General features: G+C 42.8%; 1 protein-coding gene across 1 annotated transcript in view; it reads right to left on the bottom strand.

Annotated features, from left to right (window-relative positions):
* Nucleotides 1-17,941, bottom strand: part of cpne4a (copine IVa) — a 124,405-nt gene that overhangs the window by 85,579 nt on the left and 20,885 nt on the right. The window contains exon 2 of the mRNA XM_049583417.1: nucleotides 14,200-14,392. Within this exon, the coding sequence (XP_049439374.1) occupies nucleotides 14,200-14,370 (171 nt within the window). The 5' untranslated portion in view covers nucleotides 14,371-14,392. The remainder of the gene's footprint in view (nucleotides 1-14,199; nucleotides 14,393-17,941) is intronic.

Below are 17,941 nucleotides of genomic sequence, written 5' to 3'. Positions count from 1 at the left end.
ACACGGGTCCGTGTGGACTCGGCCTAATAATAGCAAGAATCTTTTATTTGAACTGGTGCCCTGTTTAGCCGGGGCAGAACTATTCGACAGTGTAACGGTCAGTGCCGTCGATGCCTCATGGTGCAGCAGTGATGCTGACTGTCGAGCGTTTCCAGTGGGAGAGAGGGAATCGTGGGTGGAGCCCGCTCTGTATGGAGCCACGTCTTCTCTCATCCATCAGCCGTCCATTAAGTGCAGTTCAACTTGCAAGCAAAACTTTAACTCACAAGCAGAGAGGACTGATTTATAAGCAAAATGATCACATGTTTTTACAAACTTAATTTTTGATTACAGTTCAATAAATATGCTCTTAAAACAATGACTGCAACAAAAAGACACAAAAATACCTCCATAAACACGTCGGTATTTGATGACTTTGGAATAATATCCTCATTTGAAATATCATTCTACGTACATGCAATAAATCCTCTGGTTATTTCAGTGCTGTCTGTGTTAGCAAAGCCCTTAAGCCTGCCTGAAGACAACTCCCTATTGTAGTATAGTCATTCTCACTCAAATCAAATTCAAATGCATAATTTCAAAGACCAGTGACGATGTCCTCTCAGGACACATCATCAGGTGGAGACAGATGTGTTGCTGCTGTTAACGTTGCCTCAGATGCTGTGGCACAAAATGGATCAATTTTGGAAACAGAAAAGTGATGTGCGAGACAACAATGTGCCAGTAAAAGCTTTGAAACATGTGGTGAGGGAATCTGACCCTGAATACATTAAATTTGGATTCATAAAAGCAGGCAGTGATGCAGCGTGTTAAAACCCTGTCAAACGAGGCGCGTAAACCATCGAAGCCTCAGTGACACAGAGTAGGAGGGATGTTGTGAGGGGCCACGTGATGTTGGCTGTGGGTGCAACAGAAAATCATCACAACATTAACAGCCCAGTTTTTCTCCTTTCTTTGTCGTGTCATGTATTTCATCATTTATTTTGGAAGGTGATCAGAAACTTTGTACCAGTCAGAAGTGGTCGTTAAAGCTGTAGTAAACTCAGCAGGACCTGTGTCTTTGCCCCAAACTCGCCTACAGTCAAGTTAATTTTATTAAGAAATATATTAATAAATATATTCCACTATCACAAATACCACCCTCCATTTTTAAGGAGTTAAAGAAAAATTCCCCCCAAAAACAGGCAGATAAAGAACCCAGGTAACTGCAGATATTGTAGGATAATGACTCTATTCTTTATAACTTTATGGAGAAAAAAGTTCCAGTTCACGAACGCATGTAGGGGTTAAATTTAAAGTTTTATTACGCGAGCAGTCTGTTCGGAGGTATTCTCAGAAATGTTGATGAAATATGTAGATTTTAGGTGCTCTCACACCGAGTGATGCCTCGAGGCGGTGAACCAGTAAATCTTTTATTTTGTTGAAATAATAAAAACGTGGCTGAGAACAAAAAGAGTTTCTGTGGCAGTAGATATAATAAATACAGTATTTTCTCATATATGCAGCCGTTTTAGATCAGCAGCAGGTTTAAAACTACGGAACAGAGAAGAGATCTAAATGTGTATTTTGACATTTGTATTAATACGTCAAGTTTGTTCATTTTAACAGGTAAAAATATAACGTCTTAACGTGTCAAATGTGCAGTAAGACGACAGAAAGTGCCATGTTAACATGTACACTTCAGTCATTTCATTCCTACATTTCAGCATTTAATATTGGGTGCAACCATTTCACCAGTTTCGGAGGGGAAACTGATGAAATACTATTTGGTATTCACTGTATTCACATAAGTGTCCACTAAGTGGCAGAATTAAATTAAATTAGAAAGCAGTGGTCACCGTGTTTAATCATCTATTCTGAGTCTATTACTGATTTTCTGTAATTCTTTAATATTGCATAACGTTTATGCCTGAAGTTATTTGTTTTATTTTATGTTACTGATATAACTGAGGTCTGCGGCTATATTTGGCGTCATGTTTCACTTGGTAGAACTCTGATTTAATAAGTTAGCAGTGATAAAAATTTGAAAACTGTGTCATGAAGGCAGAGGAGCAGAGCGTTAGCTGGTAAACATCACGTTTATTTACTTTAAATGGAGCTAAAATTAATACAGAATTATGTTAAATGTTTGCTTCATGTGTCACTGTCTGTTTATGAGTCGTAAGAAATCACAAATCATCTTTTAGGAGTAGATGCAAGCTAGCTCAGGCTCTGTTAAATTTAACAATATGCTAACGGAAAGCTAATCACGTACACACTTGGTTAAAAAGGAAACAACAAATGCTTTGAGACGGCTGTCATTGACAACACAGGTATGATCACATCGTACCGTCTGAAGTGTAACAGGTGGTTTGTTCAACATGTTTTTTCTCTAATCGTGTGGTACGTTACGGCCACAGTGGCTAAAAAAGCTTCCAGAGGATACTAAACTGAGGCTGCGCAGATAGCCACTTAGCCAAAATGTACCGACTGACGCGAGGTCACATAACCACAACGTAGGCAAAGTAGAGTCCAACACACTCGCTACATCAAAAAGGGCTGGGTATGTTGACGCCAGCCTATGGCACATAACCTTTAATGCATTAAAAAACTTAAGACGTCAGAAATGGACTTGTTAACAGGTCATTTTCTGTCAACTTAACACGCATTTGACGTGTTAGGCCGACTGCCGCCCTAGTACTAGTCGACCAAACGCTAGTTGACTGGAAAGCTTATTAGTCAGCAATATTTCATTGGTCACTTAGTCGCACAAAAGCCCACTAATGTGTGTTCACATTTGTGTATATTGTTTTAATATTAGTTGTTTAAAACAAGCCTTACTTATTAATTGTACATTATAAATTCATTTTGTTTTGTTTAAAAAAAAATGCTTATTTATACCACAAGTAACAAATTAGAAAAGCCAGATGCAGTATAGATAATTGCCACGTTCCTGCCAGTAGGAGGCACTGTGAGCCCGTGTTTTGCCTGCATCCCGCTGTCTTCCCTCATAACTGAGGAAGATTCAGCAAAGACAAGCCACGTCTCCCGTGTCATCCTTTGTTTTCTTTTGTTTCAGGTATGTGAAAACGTAACAAAAGTAGCTGTAACTGGTGGATAAATGTTTGAGGATAATTTTGCATTAGGCACGGGTTTGTTTGTGAGCCATGAGATAGTATTTGAGTGTTTTCGGACTTGTCGCCCACCGAGGAAGTGGTGGTGGCGGCGCCATGTTCTGTCGTTGCTAGCAAGTAGCTAGATGTGGAGGGCTAGTGTGGGCTGCACAACTATTTCTTTTGGTTTAATACATACCATGATAAACTCCTTGATTTATTTTATTATGTTTAAAGGTTCATGTTGTGTGGAAGTGGTTTGAGAACTGGCTGATGGGAAATATTGAAAATCCATATGTCAAAAGTAATTGAGTAAAAAGTATACAAATTCATTAGAAATATATTTTTTTAAAAAGTTAATATGTATGGATTGATATAGTAGTTAGTTAAAAAAAAAAAAGGTTAAAAGCTCATGTCTACTTACATGCTATTGTGTAACATGTGAGTCCAGGAAATTCTACAGTATTCTCTTTAAAGTACATTTAAAGTGCAATTATGACCAGTGTTGAGCTGAGACATGGAAAGGTGACATGAAGATGATATTGTGACGAAAGGTGGTTATTTTTAGTTTGATAATGTGTTTTGCGGAAAATGTGTGTTTTATGAACACTGAAATATGTCTGGAAAGACAAGACATATACAGTATGATGCTGAGTGAATATTAAAATGGACAGTGTTAACAGTACAGTGAATGACGTGACGTAAATAAAGGAAGATTCAACAAAGACAAGCCACGTCTCCCGTGTCATCCTTTGTTTTCTTTTGTTTCAGTTATTCATACAACTGTATACTGGTGCTGCACCCCGGTACCTGTAACAGTCAGCAATATTTCACTGGTCACTTAGTCACACAATAAAACAGAATAAATCCAAACCTATATGACTGGACCATGTGTGACTTTACTTTGAAAGGACAGACACAGGAAGTGTCCACACTCAGCAGTCAGACAGGAGTCAGGTTAATCTCCAGGGCTGGTACCTGCGGTTATTCCACAGGCTAGTTAATAACATGTTGGGCAGGAAATCCAAAGTGTGGGATCATTTTGAGAAGGTGAAGGACGAACCCAAGGTGATATGTAAACTCATCCTCATTGGTCGACTACAAACATGACGTATCATGTGAAACATGGAAGTAGCTACATGCCCATTAGCCCACAGCGTCATTAACAGGCGGCTCGCTCAGTGTGTGACGTGCACTTGGAGATAAAATATAGGCCTATATTAATGAAGGTTCATTAGTACGGTTTGTATTTCTCTGTAATGTAGCACAGTGTTAACAATGTTACTGATACTATTCTTTCTCACACCTTCAACTCAAACCACCAAAATATATCATTTCATCATTACATTCATATCAGAAACATGCAGGAGACTAGTCCACTGATGGACCCTGATGAGGACTGTTGGTCCACTAGGAAAACTCTCAGTCGGGCAGGCAGAGTTAAGACGTTATATTTTTACTTATTAAGACAAATAAATTTGACTTATTAATACAAACGTCAAAAGAGACATTTAGAGCCCTTCTCTGTTTGATATAAAATGATCTGCATCTGTCAAAACAAGATGAGTCATCAACAGTACCTTATTATATATTACATAACCAGCAGACTCCCTCACGTACCATTCTGTCATATTTTATTGAATTTCACCAGAATTTTGCAAATATTCTTATATTCAAAGAAACAGTCGTGCAGATATGAGCTCGATGATGAATCCTCAGATAAAACCCACTCTGCTTCTTTCTGTAAACAGTCCACTAAATGCAGCTAAAACTGTTCGCTGAGAAAATAAAGATTTTAATGAAAGAAGAGATCAATAAAAACCAAGTGAGGCAGCGAATAGAAAACCAGAGGGAGGAGAGAGAAAGCCCCACAGCGCTGATGGTAATCCTCAAACCAATAACAGTTTAATAAACAGCCACAGAGCAAACATTACCCAGAATAAACTCACCACTACAGTTTGATGACTTACTGGAATCACTGGGATCTGAACAAGACCGAAGCATTGAGGACCACAGCAGAGTTCCTGTCTCACATTATAATCCCTGCTGAATATCAGACGTACACCATGACCACACACACACTACATATACTGTGCACCATCTACCACCTCACAGGAAACACCTGTAGATACGTCTTTGTGTTGTGAGGTGGATGTCTGAGTTTCTTTCTTCCTGCTGCTGTTGTCTGGTTCAGAGCAAATATATAAAGGTGGCATAAAGACGGGACTTTGTGGCGGCTTTACAGAGTTTCACTGAGTTATGAGGACGATAAAGAAGGAAAGGCTTAAGTCTAATTTACTTCCTGCAGCCTCCTCTTTAACTCCAGTGCTCCCCTGTGGAGGATTTGTCTTTGATATGCTGAACACCCATGTCAACACAGACCACTATATCCTGTAATCCCCTGACATACTGTACCTCTGTGTGATTATTAAAACTGATAGAAGAATATGTATCTATCTCACTGTGGAGGAATATATTCCAGGGGTCAGTGGATCGTACTCGTACTCGTCATCCTCCGCTTATCCGGGTCCAGGTCGCGGGGGCAGCAGCCTCAGCAAAGAAGCCCAGACAGTCCTCTCCCCAGCCACCTCCGTCAGCTCTTCCGAGGGAACCCCAAGACGTTCCCAGGCCAGATGACGTGTCCTGGGGTGGCCCCGAGGTCTCCTCTTGGTTGGACATGCCCGAAACACCTCCCAAGGGGGGCGCCGGGAAGGCATCCTTACCAGATGCCCAAACCACCTCAACTGGCTCCTCTCGATGTGGAGGAGCAGCAGCTCTACTCCGAGTCCCTCCCGGCTGTCCGAGCTCCTCACCCTATCCCTAAGGCTGAGCCCAGCCACCCTGCGGAGGAAACTCATTTCAGCCGCTTGTACTCGCGATCTCGTTCTTTCGGGGTCGGTTGATCAATACCAAAATACTGATACTACAGATTCTAGGTTTTTGTTTTGAAGATGGATTCTAGTGTCAAAAGGATCGATGCCAAAAAGAGATTTGCTTTTCTACACTGAACCCATCTGTGCTTCACAAGACAATAACAACAGTTGAATGAAGCCAGAGTGTAAACACTGAGGTATCTGTGAATAAGCAGGTGGTAAAACAAAGTGATAAAAACATTAATATACATAAGTGTGTATAAACATGTACATGCATACACACAAATAGGCACGTACATAAATATGCTCCCACACACGCTCTGTGCACAAGCTCCAGCACACATACACACACAAAAACACACATACATATACAGACACTAAACACTGGGACCTCTTAGAAATGCCACCCTAAAAAATGTGTTTTTAAATGTTTTTTAAAAGTGTATACTGATAGATGATCGTATCTCGTTCCAGAGTTTGGGAGCCCTGACAGCAAAAGCCTGAAGTGGCTGACTTGATGATCTCAGAGCACGTTCAGGCTCATAGGGTGTTAAGAGATCCATTATATACTCAGGGGCGAGTCCAAGTCGTGCTTCGAAGGTGAATAATAAAATTTTAAAGGTGTAATGTGCTCCTTTTGTTAATGCCCATTAGAAGTCTGGCAGCAGAAGCAACTGTAGCCGTGAGAGCTGCTTCTGAATAAGGTCCTGATCACACAGGAAGTGTTTCAGCAGCTGGAGGCGCCTTTCTGTAATAGCTTTAAATGAGAATGAAGCTTTTTGACTGCGGTTTTTGTGCTGCGACACGCCTCGCGTTTCTGCACTCTACGTATTTTGGCCAGAGCGCTCTGAACTACTAGAGTTTAAAAAACGTCAACTCAGAGCAGAAAAGCACCGACGTCATCTCCCCTTTTTTCCCATTGTCCAATGGGATGATTTGAGAGGCGGGGCTTCTGTGGTGGTCACGACAACAAGTTTACAGTTGGTAAACAATGGAGGAGAAACTGGTGGTAGTGGTCGCTGGATACCCAGAGCTATACGGCCTGATGATAGACAGCAGGTTGTCTGTAAACGTCGATGATGGAGGAGAAGCTCCTGGACCAACTGGTGGTACTCCCCATGATCCAGCCTCTTTTTTAGGGTCTCATGTACCCACACAGATCTCTGTTTATCTGCTGACAGCCTCTCACCCGCCTTCTAGGTAAAAGTCTGGTGTATGTGCGACCCATGGACCACCCCACCCTTCGGCACTACTTGAACTTTCCTGCTCTGTCTGCTCTGCTATTGCCGGCGGCAGGAGTGCATCAGAGTTAGTTGAGAGCCCGCTGCGTCTCATACAGACGCTGAGGGGTGCCTTGTGTGTCGGTAACAGAATTTAAGGGACCCTGACCAGGCTGCTTCATTTGACACCCTGGGAATGAGAACAGGTTGGCACCACAGAGCAAAGTGAATTAAACATAATTTCTCACCTGATGAATCTCAGTCCAGCATCAGGTCTCCTTTAGCTCTTGTTAGCTGCTGGACACAGGTTCAATGAACCACAGACTCACAGGAAGTGTGCCGTAAAACCAAAACTAGGAGCTAAAAAAAAGCTCGGACAGTTGATGAGAATCCTCTAAAGTGAAAATGTTTTGTCCTGAACAACCAGAGCAGCCCCCGGAGATCAGCTCAGTGTCCTGATGAAGAGAGACAGACGAGGGAAACTCTCTTTGATGTGACAACAACTAATGAGGAGGCTGATTTGGTTTTAATTGTGGCGCCCTCGTTCCTTCATCACGCCATCAGAGGTCGTGTTTGCTGTGTCTCCTCTGATGAGCGGCTAGGATATTAACATACATATCAGCTGTTTACTCACTTACGCCACGGAGCAGGAGACACTGAAGAGGAAAAACATGATCTAATTCAGTCCTCATTTACATGAAGAAAGAGCGATAATGATGAAGGAAACGTTTTCAGCTGCAGGTGAGGTCAGACGAGGTCAGAAAACAGCAAGTCACAAAAACAGGAAGCAGGTGACAGCGGACTTTGTGTCAGAAGAAGAAGAAGAAGAAAGAAAATGACGACAGAGAAAAGGTCTGAAAACTCTTCTCTTCATGCAGAGCAGGGTTGTAAATTCAGGATCTACGTGGAGCTCTGCTGACCTGACAGAGACATGAGCTTCACAGAAAGACTCATTTAGATGGAGCTCTGAAAATGAAGGCAACACTTAAATCACACATCAGATGTTGATGAATGAACCCTAACAGCAGTCAGGGTACTGTTGGCAATGACATGGAGGTCTGTGTGACCCTCCAAGGATCTGCCTCCCCACACCATCACTGACCCACCACCAAACCGGTCATGCTGGATGATGTCACAGGCAGCATAACGTTCACCACGGCGTCTCCAGACTCTTTCAGACCTGTCACATGTGCTCAGTGTGAACCTTTTTAAGCACTGTAGGATTCTGGGTCACATTATTACATTTACTCTGTCAAGGAACATGTTACCACCCAAAATGAAGTGTTAATGGTTTCATTCAGCCACATCGTGTCCGTTCTGCTGGTGTGTTAACAGAAATAGTGTCCCCTGAAGATTTTTGTGTCTTGTCATGTTTTTGCATCTAAAGGCTGCTTGAAAGCGGCAGGGATGAAGAGTTGGGCTCTGGTTTGTTTGTTCCTCTTCCTGCACTCAGCACATCTGGGTTATGCTGCCAAATGTGTGTTAGCTTGTTGGATGAGTTTCCATTCACATTTACTACAACAGTGGAGCAACACTTTTCACTGGAAGTAAATTACAGCCATTAAAGAAGAGTAAGTGTGCAGTGTGAGCTGCTCTTTAACCAATGAAGAAGAAGAAGAAGTCATTAGTGTGTGAGTGTGTTAACCACCATCATGATGAGATTTAGTCCAACGTTTACATATTTCACAGCCGCTGTGTGTGTGTGTGTGTGTGTGTGTGTGTGTGTGTGTGTGTGTGTGTGTGTGTTTGGACTCGGAGCTTCAGACACGAACAGAAACCAGCAGAGGATTCAGTCACTTTTCTCCATCATCATGTTTCGTGTCGATAATGAACCTGAGCAGCAATTTAACCAAACAGTCAGAGCTCCAGATGGCTGAAGGGAAGAGACGGCACGGAGGGAAAAGAAGGCTGCTCTCACCGTTATTATCGCCGTCAGTGAAGTAAACAGATTATCTCGGAGAGGATAAATGCTGTCTGTCAAATCAACACCACGGTCCAGCTCCAAAACAGCACATTATACAGCTCAGACTGACAAACTCTGAAATCATGTTCACAGACTTTGGAAATCTGAGTTTCAGCCAGATTTAAAACTTTTAAAATATTCTAATTGAATTTTAATTCAGATTCTTATCATACAGTTCCCATTAAATATACTGTGAAATATTTAAACTACAGACTCTGTCAGATGTTAATATTCAACATATTTTCCAAATATTCAGACGGACATATTTGATATCTTTGAAAACTTTGAATCCTCTTCTAGAATTTCTGTGAGTTTGGACAGAAGAACTCCAAGAAAAGAGGTAAAAGGAGACAGGAAGTCCCACCTTGAAGTCATCACTTTAATCCCAGCAGGACTTTTAAGCCCCATCTCTGCCAAACCCTTTCAGTCCAGTACCTTTGGAACCAGCAGTAAAGCCTGATTTGGTCCTGCATTGAATCAACAACATCGCTACGCAGAAGGCTCGCCGTAGCCCCCGGCGTAGCCTGACGTGCACCTCCCCAAAAATGTAACTAGACGTCAAGGCGACGCAGACCCAGCGCAGGCCAAGAGGGCTGTGATTGGTTTGCTTGGTAGCAACGCGTTTCCAGTTCCGTATTTCCAGATTGCGCCATCCCTGCCATCTGTTGCAATGTAGATGTTGCACATATGTTGCAGTATTAAGGCCCATTTATGCTCAACGTTCAATACGGATACGGATGGAGCCGTCTGTCCGTGCTCTGCGTTCATTTCTCTGTGACCGGAAAAGCCGGAAGCTAAACAAAGAATCAACTAGAGACGACGATAACCATTCAGGAAAGGAACGCAGCCTCCTACCGCTCTGGCGGTGAATTGCACCGCGACGAAATGGAGTGACGGAGAAGTTCGAAGGGTTCACGACGGCGTCACGGCAACGACGTAGGTACGTCGTAGGACCATAAATCAGGCTTTACCCTTCAGACATGGTACCTAGACCCTCGGTCTGTTCAGACAGGCCTCTTAAATGTGGGCGGGGTTGTTGTCACTCACTGCTCCGTCCAGCACTCGCTGTATTTCCTCATCAGCGGTGACACAGATGGAAGTCTGCACCTGGTTTATCGTCCACAGAACGAGGCTGCACGCCCACATTTTCACAACAAAATAGAACAGGCTGCAGTGAGAGTCTCTCTCCATGGGATATTTCAAAATAGCAGCTTTGTGCATTTAGTCCTTCTCAGGCAAGCTCAGGGGTTTAGTGTTGCTGTAGCCCACAGGAAGTGAGGATTAGAATATATGACCTTCACATAATCCGCTCCAAATGAATCTATATTTTTAAAGTCATTACTAAAAGTGTGTGTCATATAAAAACTAAAGTGATGGTCAAAGTTGTCACAGTGAAATTTAAGGTGTGCTGATGGATTCACGTCATCAACTCATGCATTGAGTAACATTACAAGTTAACGTTCCACCTTAAAAGTTGCCGGCAGTCGGCCCAGTGAATGAAGTTATTTCTTCTCTTTCATTTTATAGTTGTAGTTTACTGATGTATGAACAGAGGTTACATAAAACCAGAGTGAGCGTCCTCTACTGACCAATCAGACTGCAGGGTTTCTAGCTCCACCTTTTAGTACCAGATCTGTGTGCTAGGTACCCCAACAGAGGGGGGACCAAACATGGGGACGCTAAGGAACGCTTCTGTTGGGACCATCCACAACTTTTACTGTGGAGACAGAAAACATTTTTACCAAATTGATATAGTCCACGATGAGCAGCGCTAAAATCAACCTGCGTAGTTGTCCCTCCATTGTGACATTAGAAAGTGTCACATTTATCTTGCAAGTGAACACCAACCAACTCTAGGCAATTATACAACTTTGGAACAACATGAGTCCCTGATTCAGACCACAGGAGACCACTCTAGGGCTGACAGCAGCCATAAAGTACCAGTGAGCAAAGTAGGGTTCAGACTTGTGACACATTAGTGCCTCTCTCCATGTGTAGCCCTCTCCATGTACACATGTGCTGGCTCGACTCAGTGTGACTTGACAAATCAGCCCAGTGCAGCAGAGATTAGCATCAACAGGGCTACCTGCTTCAGGCACAGACAGTGGGGGATCATGGACGTAGCCACCGTAACATCACCCACTGTTTGGACAAGCTGTGATCTGACTCTGAAGATGATCCAACAACTCAGCATGTTTAAAGCCATGATGGAGACACAAATCAACACAGCCTCACAGCAGCCAAAAGCTCTGATGGAAAAGCCTCAGTAAACAGCTGAACACCTCCAGAAGATGGCAAACAGTGTTTCAGAAAAGTGCTTTTATTTTTCAGCCAACCAATCAGGACAAGACGACGTGGCCAACAGAGGAGCTGCTCTCATCACAGCCTGCAGCGAGTTTTTGTTCCTCAGCTGCTTCTGAGTGCTTCAGCTGTTCACACATCAAGACACAAAGAGACAGACTCTGTCGTCTCTCAGGAGGACACACAGAGCTCTGATTGGTCAGTTATTCTCTCACTTTACCCCTATACTGGTGAACAACACATTTCCCATCCTGGACGCTCATTAAAGTTCCATCATAAAGAAAAAACAAAGCTTTATCGTTCATTTCAGTGAGACAGAAAACACTGAGGATCATCAGACAAACACATTTCTGTCCATTAAAGACTCCAGCAGGACACGTTCACTGAGGCTGGGAAACTCTAGCGTCAGATGAACGCAGCATGAAGACACACAGAGCAAATCATCCTTTGGAACAGGACAAATTTATCTCAGCAGCAAACAGCTCAACAGCAGATCAGTGTGTGTGAAGGTAACCTTACCACTCTTTATTCATGCAGCAGCACTGAAAACATCCTTTAAATCAGCAGCAGTGACACTAACTGTGACAGAAAGCTGAAATTGTAGCACAGGATGGATCAACACAGGCGCCGAAATCCATTCATCTCCACGAACAATCAGAGGCGAGTTCACAGGGAGCGCAAATCAGCCGCACGACACAGAGAAATAACATAATGGAAGATAAATGTCCTGCAACCACCGTCTGTCAGAGGAAATCATCGTTAACTCTCACTGCTGATACTGAATCACTGCAGCAGCTCCAGTCACGTCCCAGCATTCATTCTGTTACTGACTCATGTCGTTACAGATCCAGCCATGCCCTCCTCACCTGCAGTAACCCTTCACCTCCGTTTACTGATGATGGCCTCCGTCCAGTCCTTTGGTCTTATCACATTTAACCATAGTTGTCTTTGTTTTTGTTGACGGGCAGTGGCGGCTGGTTTTGAGCCATGACTCCTTCTATTCTGGCTCCCAATAACACAACAAGACAAACACATTTTAACACTCCTATGGAGCCTACAGCCCTGTGGGGGAGAGGCAGCTGCACCTCCAGCTGATAACATGATGTCATCGTGATGTCAGCCGTAAAAGGGTCTATATTACATCACTTTAGAAACACTGATACGATACATATGAAACATACAAATGTTAACATAGTCATGGTTTGCAGAAATGTACAACATTTTCTTCTGGCATTTGAGCTTCTGGTCGTCTTGTTGAGGTCGGGATGTGTGGAGAAAACTTTTTAAAAAGTGCACAAGTTAAAGGAGCTGCAGGGATCACACTTCACTGGAGCTGTGATTGACTGAATCTTCGCCTGGTTAAATTGACCTCTGTCTGTTTCTGGATTTGAAGCTTACAGTAACCTTTGCTCACGTATTCTCTACACATTAAATATTCTTTTTATTCTTCATACTAAGAACTTTTTCTCGTTCCTGTACAAAGCTTTACAGCTCTTTCATTTTCAGTCAGATATGCAGCTCATGTCACTGCTGCTGGTTTGATAAGGGATTTATGGATGAAGAGAAATAAATGTTGATCACGGCTTTGTGCCAGAGAGGACCGACCAACTTTGTGCCACGAGTGTCACAGGGATCTGCAGTAATGGATCTGAGGGCAGGATGATAAACTGAGCTCAGGGTGTGAGAGAGCAGCAGTGTGTCTGGAGATTATATCACTGTAATCTAGGACAGATAAAAAATGTTGCTTCCACTTTTCCGACGATTCAAAACTGGATCTGTTTCTGTCCAAGTTTTTGCTGCAGTTTGATGTTTGAATGTGAATGATTCATCAGCACAGACACCTAGATATTTGTGCCTCTGCAACTCTCAACATTCAGGTTGCAGAGAGAAGACGAAGATGTTGGCAGTGTGTGTTTCTGTAAACCACAGATAGGTTACATTTACAGTCGTCACTGTGTCTCAAGGCGCTTCTTAGCGACCTAATGTGGGTGTTTTTTAGCACCTTGTCACAGTTTCTCCAGCGAGGATAGAGCCATGAACAGTGGTTGATTCTCACTGAGACATTGCTGCATTTGGAGATTGTTTCCCCAAAACTTAAAATTTACGTTTTCACCATGTCACTCTTCCTAAACCTAACCTCTGTAACTTTGAGTTAACTGTGTAACTTAACGTAAAGGATGTAACGTCATTTATAGATACGTAATACAAAAAATACGTAAAGTTACATGTGGTTTGAAGAAACGTACCATGCCATAACACTTATTCTGGTGATTGTGTTGCAGTGTGAAGAAGTAAAGACTGATAAATTCACCTGCTGTTGCTTCAACTTGCTTTTTGTCTTTTCTTTTCTGTCACAGTGTTCGTTGTTCTGCACTAATAAAAACAAGCAGATTCCTCGTATGTGACAACCTACTTATAATAACTGACTCTCCTCCGTCTGTCTGCTCTCCTCTGGCTCCTGAGTGTATAAGTTGGTTTATAATGGCATTTCAGCAGCACAGGAAACCAACGCTGACTGTTAGCAGAACATCAGCTGTGTGTTCAGCTTCAGAAACGAAACGTGGGAGCTGTGTTTTTGTTTTAGTGCTGAATTCATCTGATGTTCGCTCTCCTTCCTCCTGATCTGATTTTCACCTCATTCATTCCTTCTCAACAGAGACCCACAGACAGCAGCAGGAAACCTTCGACATCACCAGGAACTACAATTAACCAGCTGGTGAGAGGCCAGCGTGGTTGCCACGGCGACCTACCTCCATCCACTGTCCGTGGGACTGCATCTTGAGGACGAAGCACGGGTCGGGTTTGGACAGAGCATCTCGGTCTGGGATCCCTTTGCAGGTTATCCGCAGCTCCACTTTGGTCAGACATGGACTGCTGAACAAACCCAGAGAGTTGGCCGCTGACTCATAGATGTCACTCATGGTTGGAGGCAGGACAGGAAGTCTGCACGGGAAAGAAGGCAGAAGTTTTCAATGTAGTTTCAAACCCAGTTTAACTACGAGACAGCAAAGAGCCGATAAAAAGTCCTTTACAAAGAAAAACATAAGAATGACATTCATTAAAAAACTGAACAAAGTTAAAGAGATAGAAGTTAAAAATAAGGTAAAATGAAATAAAACACAAATATAACAGACCATAAATACAGTTAGAGTATTTCCCCAAATGCAACAAAGGAATTAAAAGTGCAGCAGAGATCTGATCAGTCAGAGAAACAGGAGAACATCAGTGGGATCATTTAAAGTCGGAACAAATTTGAGATCAGCAGGAAGTCTGTTTCATCACAGCTTAAAGCAGCTTCAACATATACAATATATATGACTGTTGGAGAAAACCAGCGACAGGCACACATGGATCTCCTGCAACTTGAGGCCCAGACACACCAAACCAGCATCAAAGAACTCGTAGCAACAAAGGCCAGCTGCTGCGTCGCCTCACATCGCCTGTGTATCGGCCAAAATGTTGCACCTGAACACACTGCGAAGACCACAGCCAACAACCAACTAGCACAAACGTTCTGCACCCATGTGAGAGAAAATGCCATACCATACCAGTAGGTGGCAGTTATCTGTATTCCTCATTTGTACCCCACCCCATTTTGTAGCAAAAACACCTAAAATGACATAACCAAATTAAAATGACTGTAGCTTCTGAACCACTCTGACTACATGCATGCATGAGGTCTTGCCAGAAAGAAAACTCTCTGAAGTTTCTTGTGAAAGTGTCAGAAACACTCTAGGTGATACAGAGACAGAGTAATGGGCCTCTGAAGTCAGTAAAAAATTGAAGATTTTGCCAAAATAAAATTAAAAAAATGTTTTTTCAGGATGAATAACTGTCTGTGGCTTCATCTGAGCAGGTAAATGACACTGTGGGGCTGTAGGCACACTATCAATGAACACTTGTCTCAAATTTGAAGAAGACTGCTCAAAGTATGACCATTCTACAGTGTTTTTACCATGAAAAGATCCAGGCGGAGCTCCAAATGACAAGTCGGTCACTCTGCTTCAAAACAGTCCTATCAGTGATCAAACAACACTCAGCCAGCTTCAAACATTGTACCTTATTGAAATCAGGTGTGATTATGAGCTGATGTTGTTTATGACACAGAGACACCATAAAATATCACCAAATAAAGCCATATGAAACGTGAAAGTTATGATCCCACTTTCTAGACGGTATATCTCAGCCAAAAATAGTGGTAGGAGTGAGACTCTTACCTTTTATAAACCAGCTACGTCTCTGCTAACGGATGCACATAAGACCACCACTCATCACGATTTTGGACTTTGTGTGTTTAGGCTGCTCTGGTGTGAAATACATAATAAATAAAAGTAAAACAATGTTATTTTTGAAAAGTGGAGAGCTTCCTGAATCCAGCAATACCAAACATCACATGGTTTGATGACGTAGTGCGCCTGGGAGATACCATTTAACAGAGGAGGGAGGGGGCGAGGACGTCGGCGTCCTGGCGGAGCTAGAGAGGTTAAAAAAGGGAAACCAAAAGTCGGTCTTGACACTAGTTAGCCAGTTAGCAACAAATTACAAACCCTTTCTGCTAAAGAGCTCAATGGCAAAAAAAAAAAGAAGAAAAAACTGACTTCAAATAACAAGTTCGTTTGATCTCACACCTTCTTGACTTGAGTCAAAAGGGCGTATAACGCTTTGACACTCTGCCGGTTCTGACACTGATTTACATGCCAATGTTGTGGAAAACACAGCGAAACAGACATGACAAACACTCAACAACAGCCTGACATTGACCAACAGCCAACCGTCAGCTTGGTGTGTCGGGGCTATTAGATACTTACGGATCGTTCTGCTCAGGAACCTTCCCCAAAAAAAAAAAAGACACTTCGACTGCAGCCTGAGAAGAGACAAAGGTCAGACAAGTTCCTCCATTCAAACAGTTTAAAACAGGCAGGCAGAACTTTAATTAAAACTTTAGGAAACATTCTCACGCCTCGCTGCGTGAATGTGATGACTTAATATCTGATTTACATATTATAATTGAATGGATATGTTTCCTGTCAGGATCTGAATGGATGGAACCAACAGCCAGCGCGTGTTTGCTGAACAAACCATAATTAAATTAGAACAGCAGATGATTTTAACTCCTGTGTCATTTTGCTCATTACATTGGTCTAATTATATTTTATGAAACCACTCAGTTTCATCAGGAAACGTCTCATTATGTTGTTCAGGGGGATTACCACATTATGTTCAAAATTATGTTCATTTGGTTCATTTAATCTGGCTCCATCTCTGTCACACACACGTCTGGACATGGCGTCCAAAATGACTGAGTGTCTCCATGCTCTGATTAAACTGTCTGAGATAAAGTTTCACTGACTGAAAGTAAAACAAGTCGGAACTAAAACGTCAATCAAAAAAATCCACTTATTAAAAACAATCGTCAGAAATGTTTCCAGAAATTGTATCATACAAGTTTCTCCCAAAATGTCCTCTAATTCCAAAAAGTGTTCGACCTTGTCTACGTCCTCGTCTTCAGAGATCGCCATGTTGCACTGCCATGTTTCTACAGTAGCCCAGAACGGACAAACCAAAAAGTTCTATTCTACCTTCATCAGTCTACAGGACTTTCTGATGCTGAACTTTGTGGTGAGGACGCAGGACAGGTTTTCTTCTGATGACTCTTCCCATGGAGCTCATACCTGTCCAGGTGTGTCTGCACAGTAGAACAGTGCACCACCACTCCAGAGTCTGATAAATCTTCCTGCAGGTCTTTTGCAGTCAAACGGGGGTTTTGATTTGCCTCTCTAACAATCCTACAAGCAGCTCTCTCAGAGAGTTTTCAGCTTGACCTCCACAGTTCAGTAAATAGAGATTCACACAGACCCAAATTGTAGGTTAACGATTGGTTAACAAGGGTCGGCTGTCCATCACAAAAACATTCTAATAACATCTCTTCACCTCCTGAATCTGACGGCAGGGTCACATCTGATGTTCAGAGCCGATGAATCTACACGTCTTCATCATCATCATCAGCAGCAGAAACCCGTCCAGTCCAAAGTGAAACCTTTATCAGCATCTGCATGTGACTGCGTTCAGATTTCCAACATGATCCTGATCCCAGCCTCAGTCTCGTCGTCTCCACCCTCACTGACGATGACCTCACAGGAAACCATTTCTGCTGGGTCAGGACGAAGCACTCGTATCTGCACCTCCGCCACCACTTCATCACCTCCCTCCATTAACGCATCAGCAGCATCTGATAAAGGCTGCGGTATCCGGCTGGGCATCAGTAATGTTCTCCACAGGAGGAAGTTACAGATATCGCTCTGTAAAAATATCCTCTTCCTCCTCATCATCGTCGGCTCGGGTTACATGAGGAGGAAGAGCAGGAGATGAGGGTTAGAGTCCAGGAGTCTATTTAAAAAAACTGACCACAGATCAGTCTTCACTGTCGAGGATCCAGTTTCACACACTGAGATACACCAGCCTGCATTTCTGCTGCAGAGAGGAAGTAAAATC

The sequence above is a fragment of the Epinephelus fuscoguttatus genome, linkage group LG8 (genome assembly GCF_011397635.1).
Source record: "Epinephelus fuscoguttatus linkage group LG8, E.fuscoguttatus.final_Chr_v1".
Taxonomy (NCBI): Eukaryota; Metazoa; Chordata; class Actinopteri; order Perciformes; family Serranidae; genus Epinephelus; species Epinephelus fuscoguttatus.
This window is presented reverse-complemented; position numbering and strand designations above follow the sequence as displayed.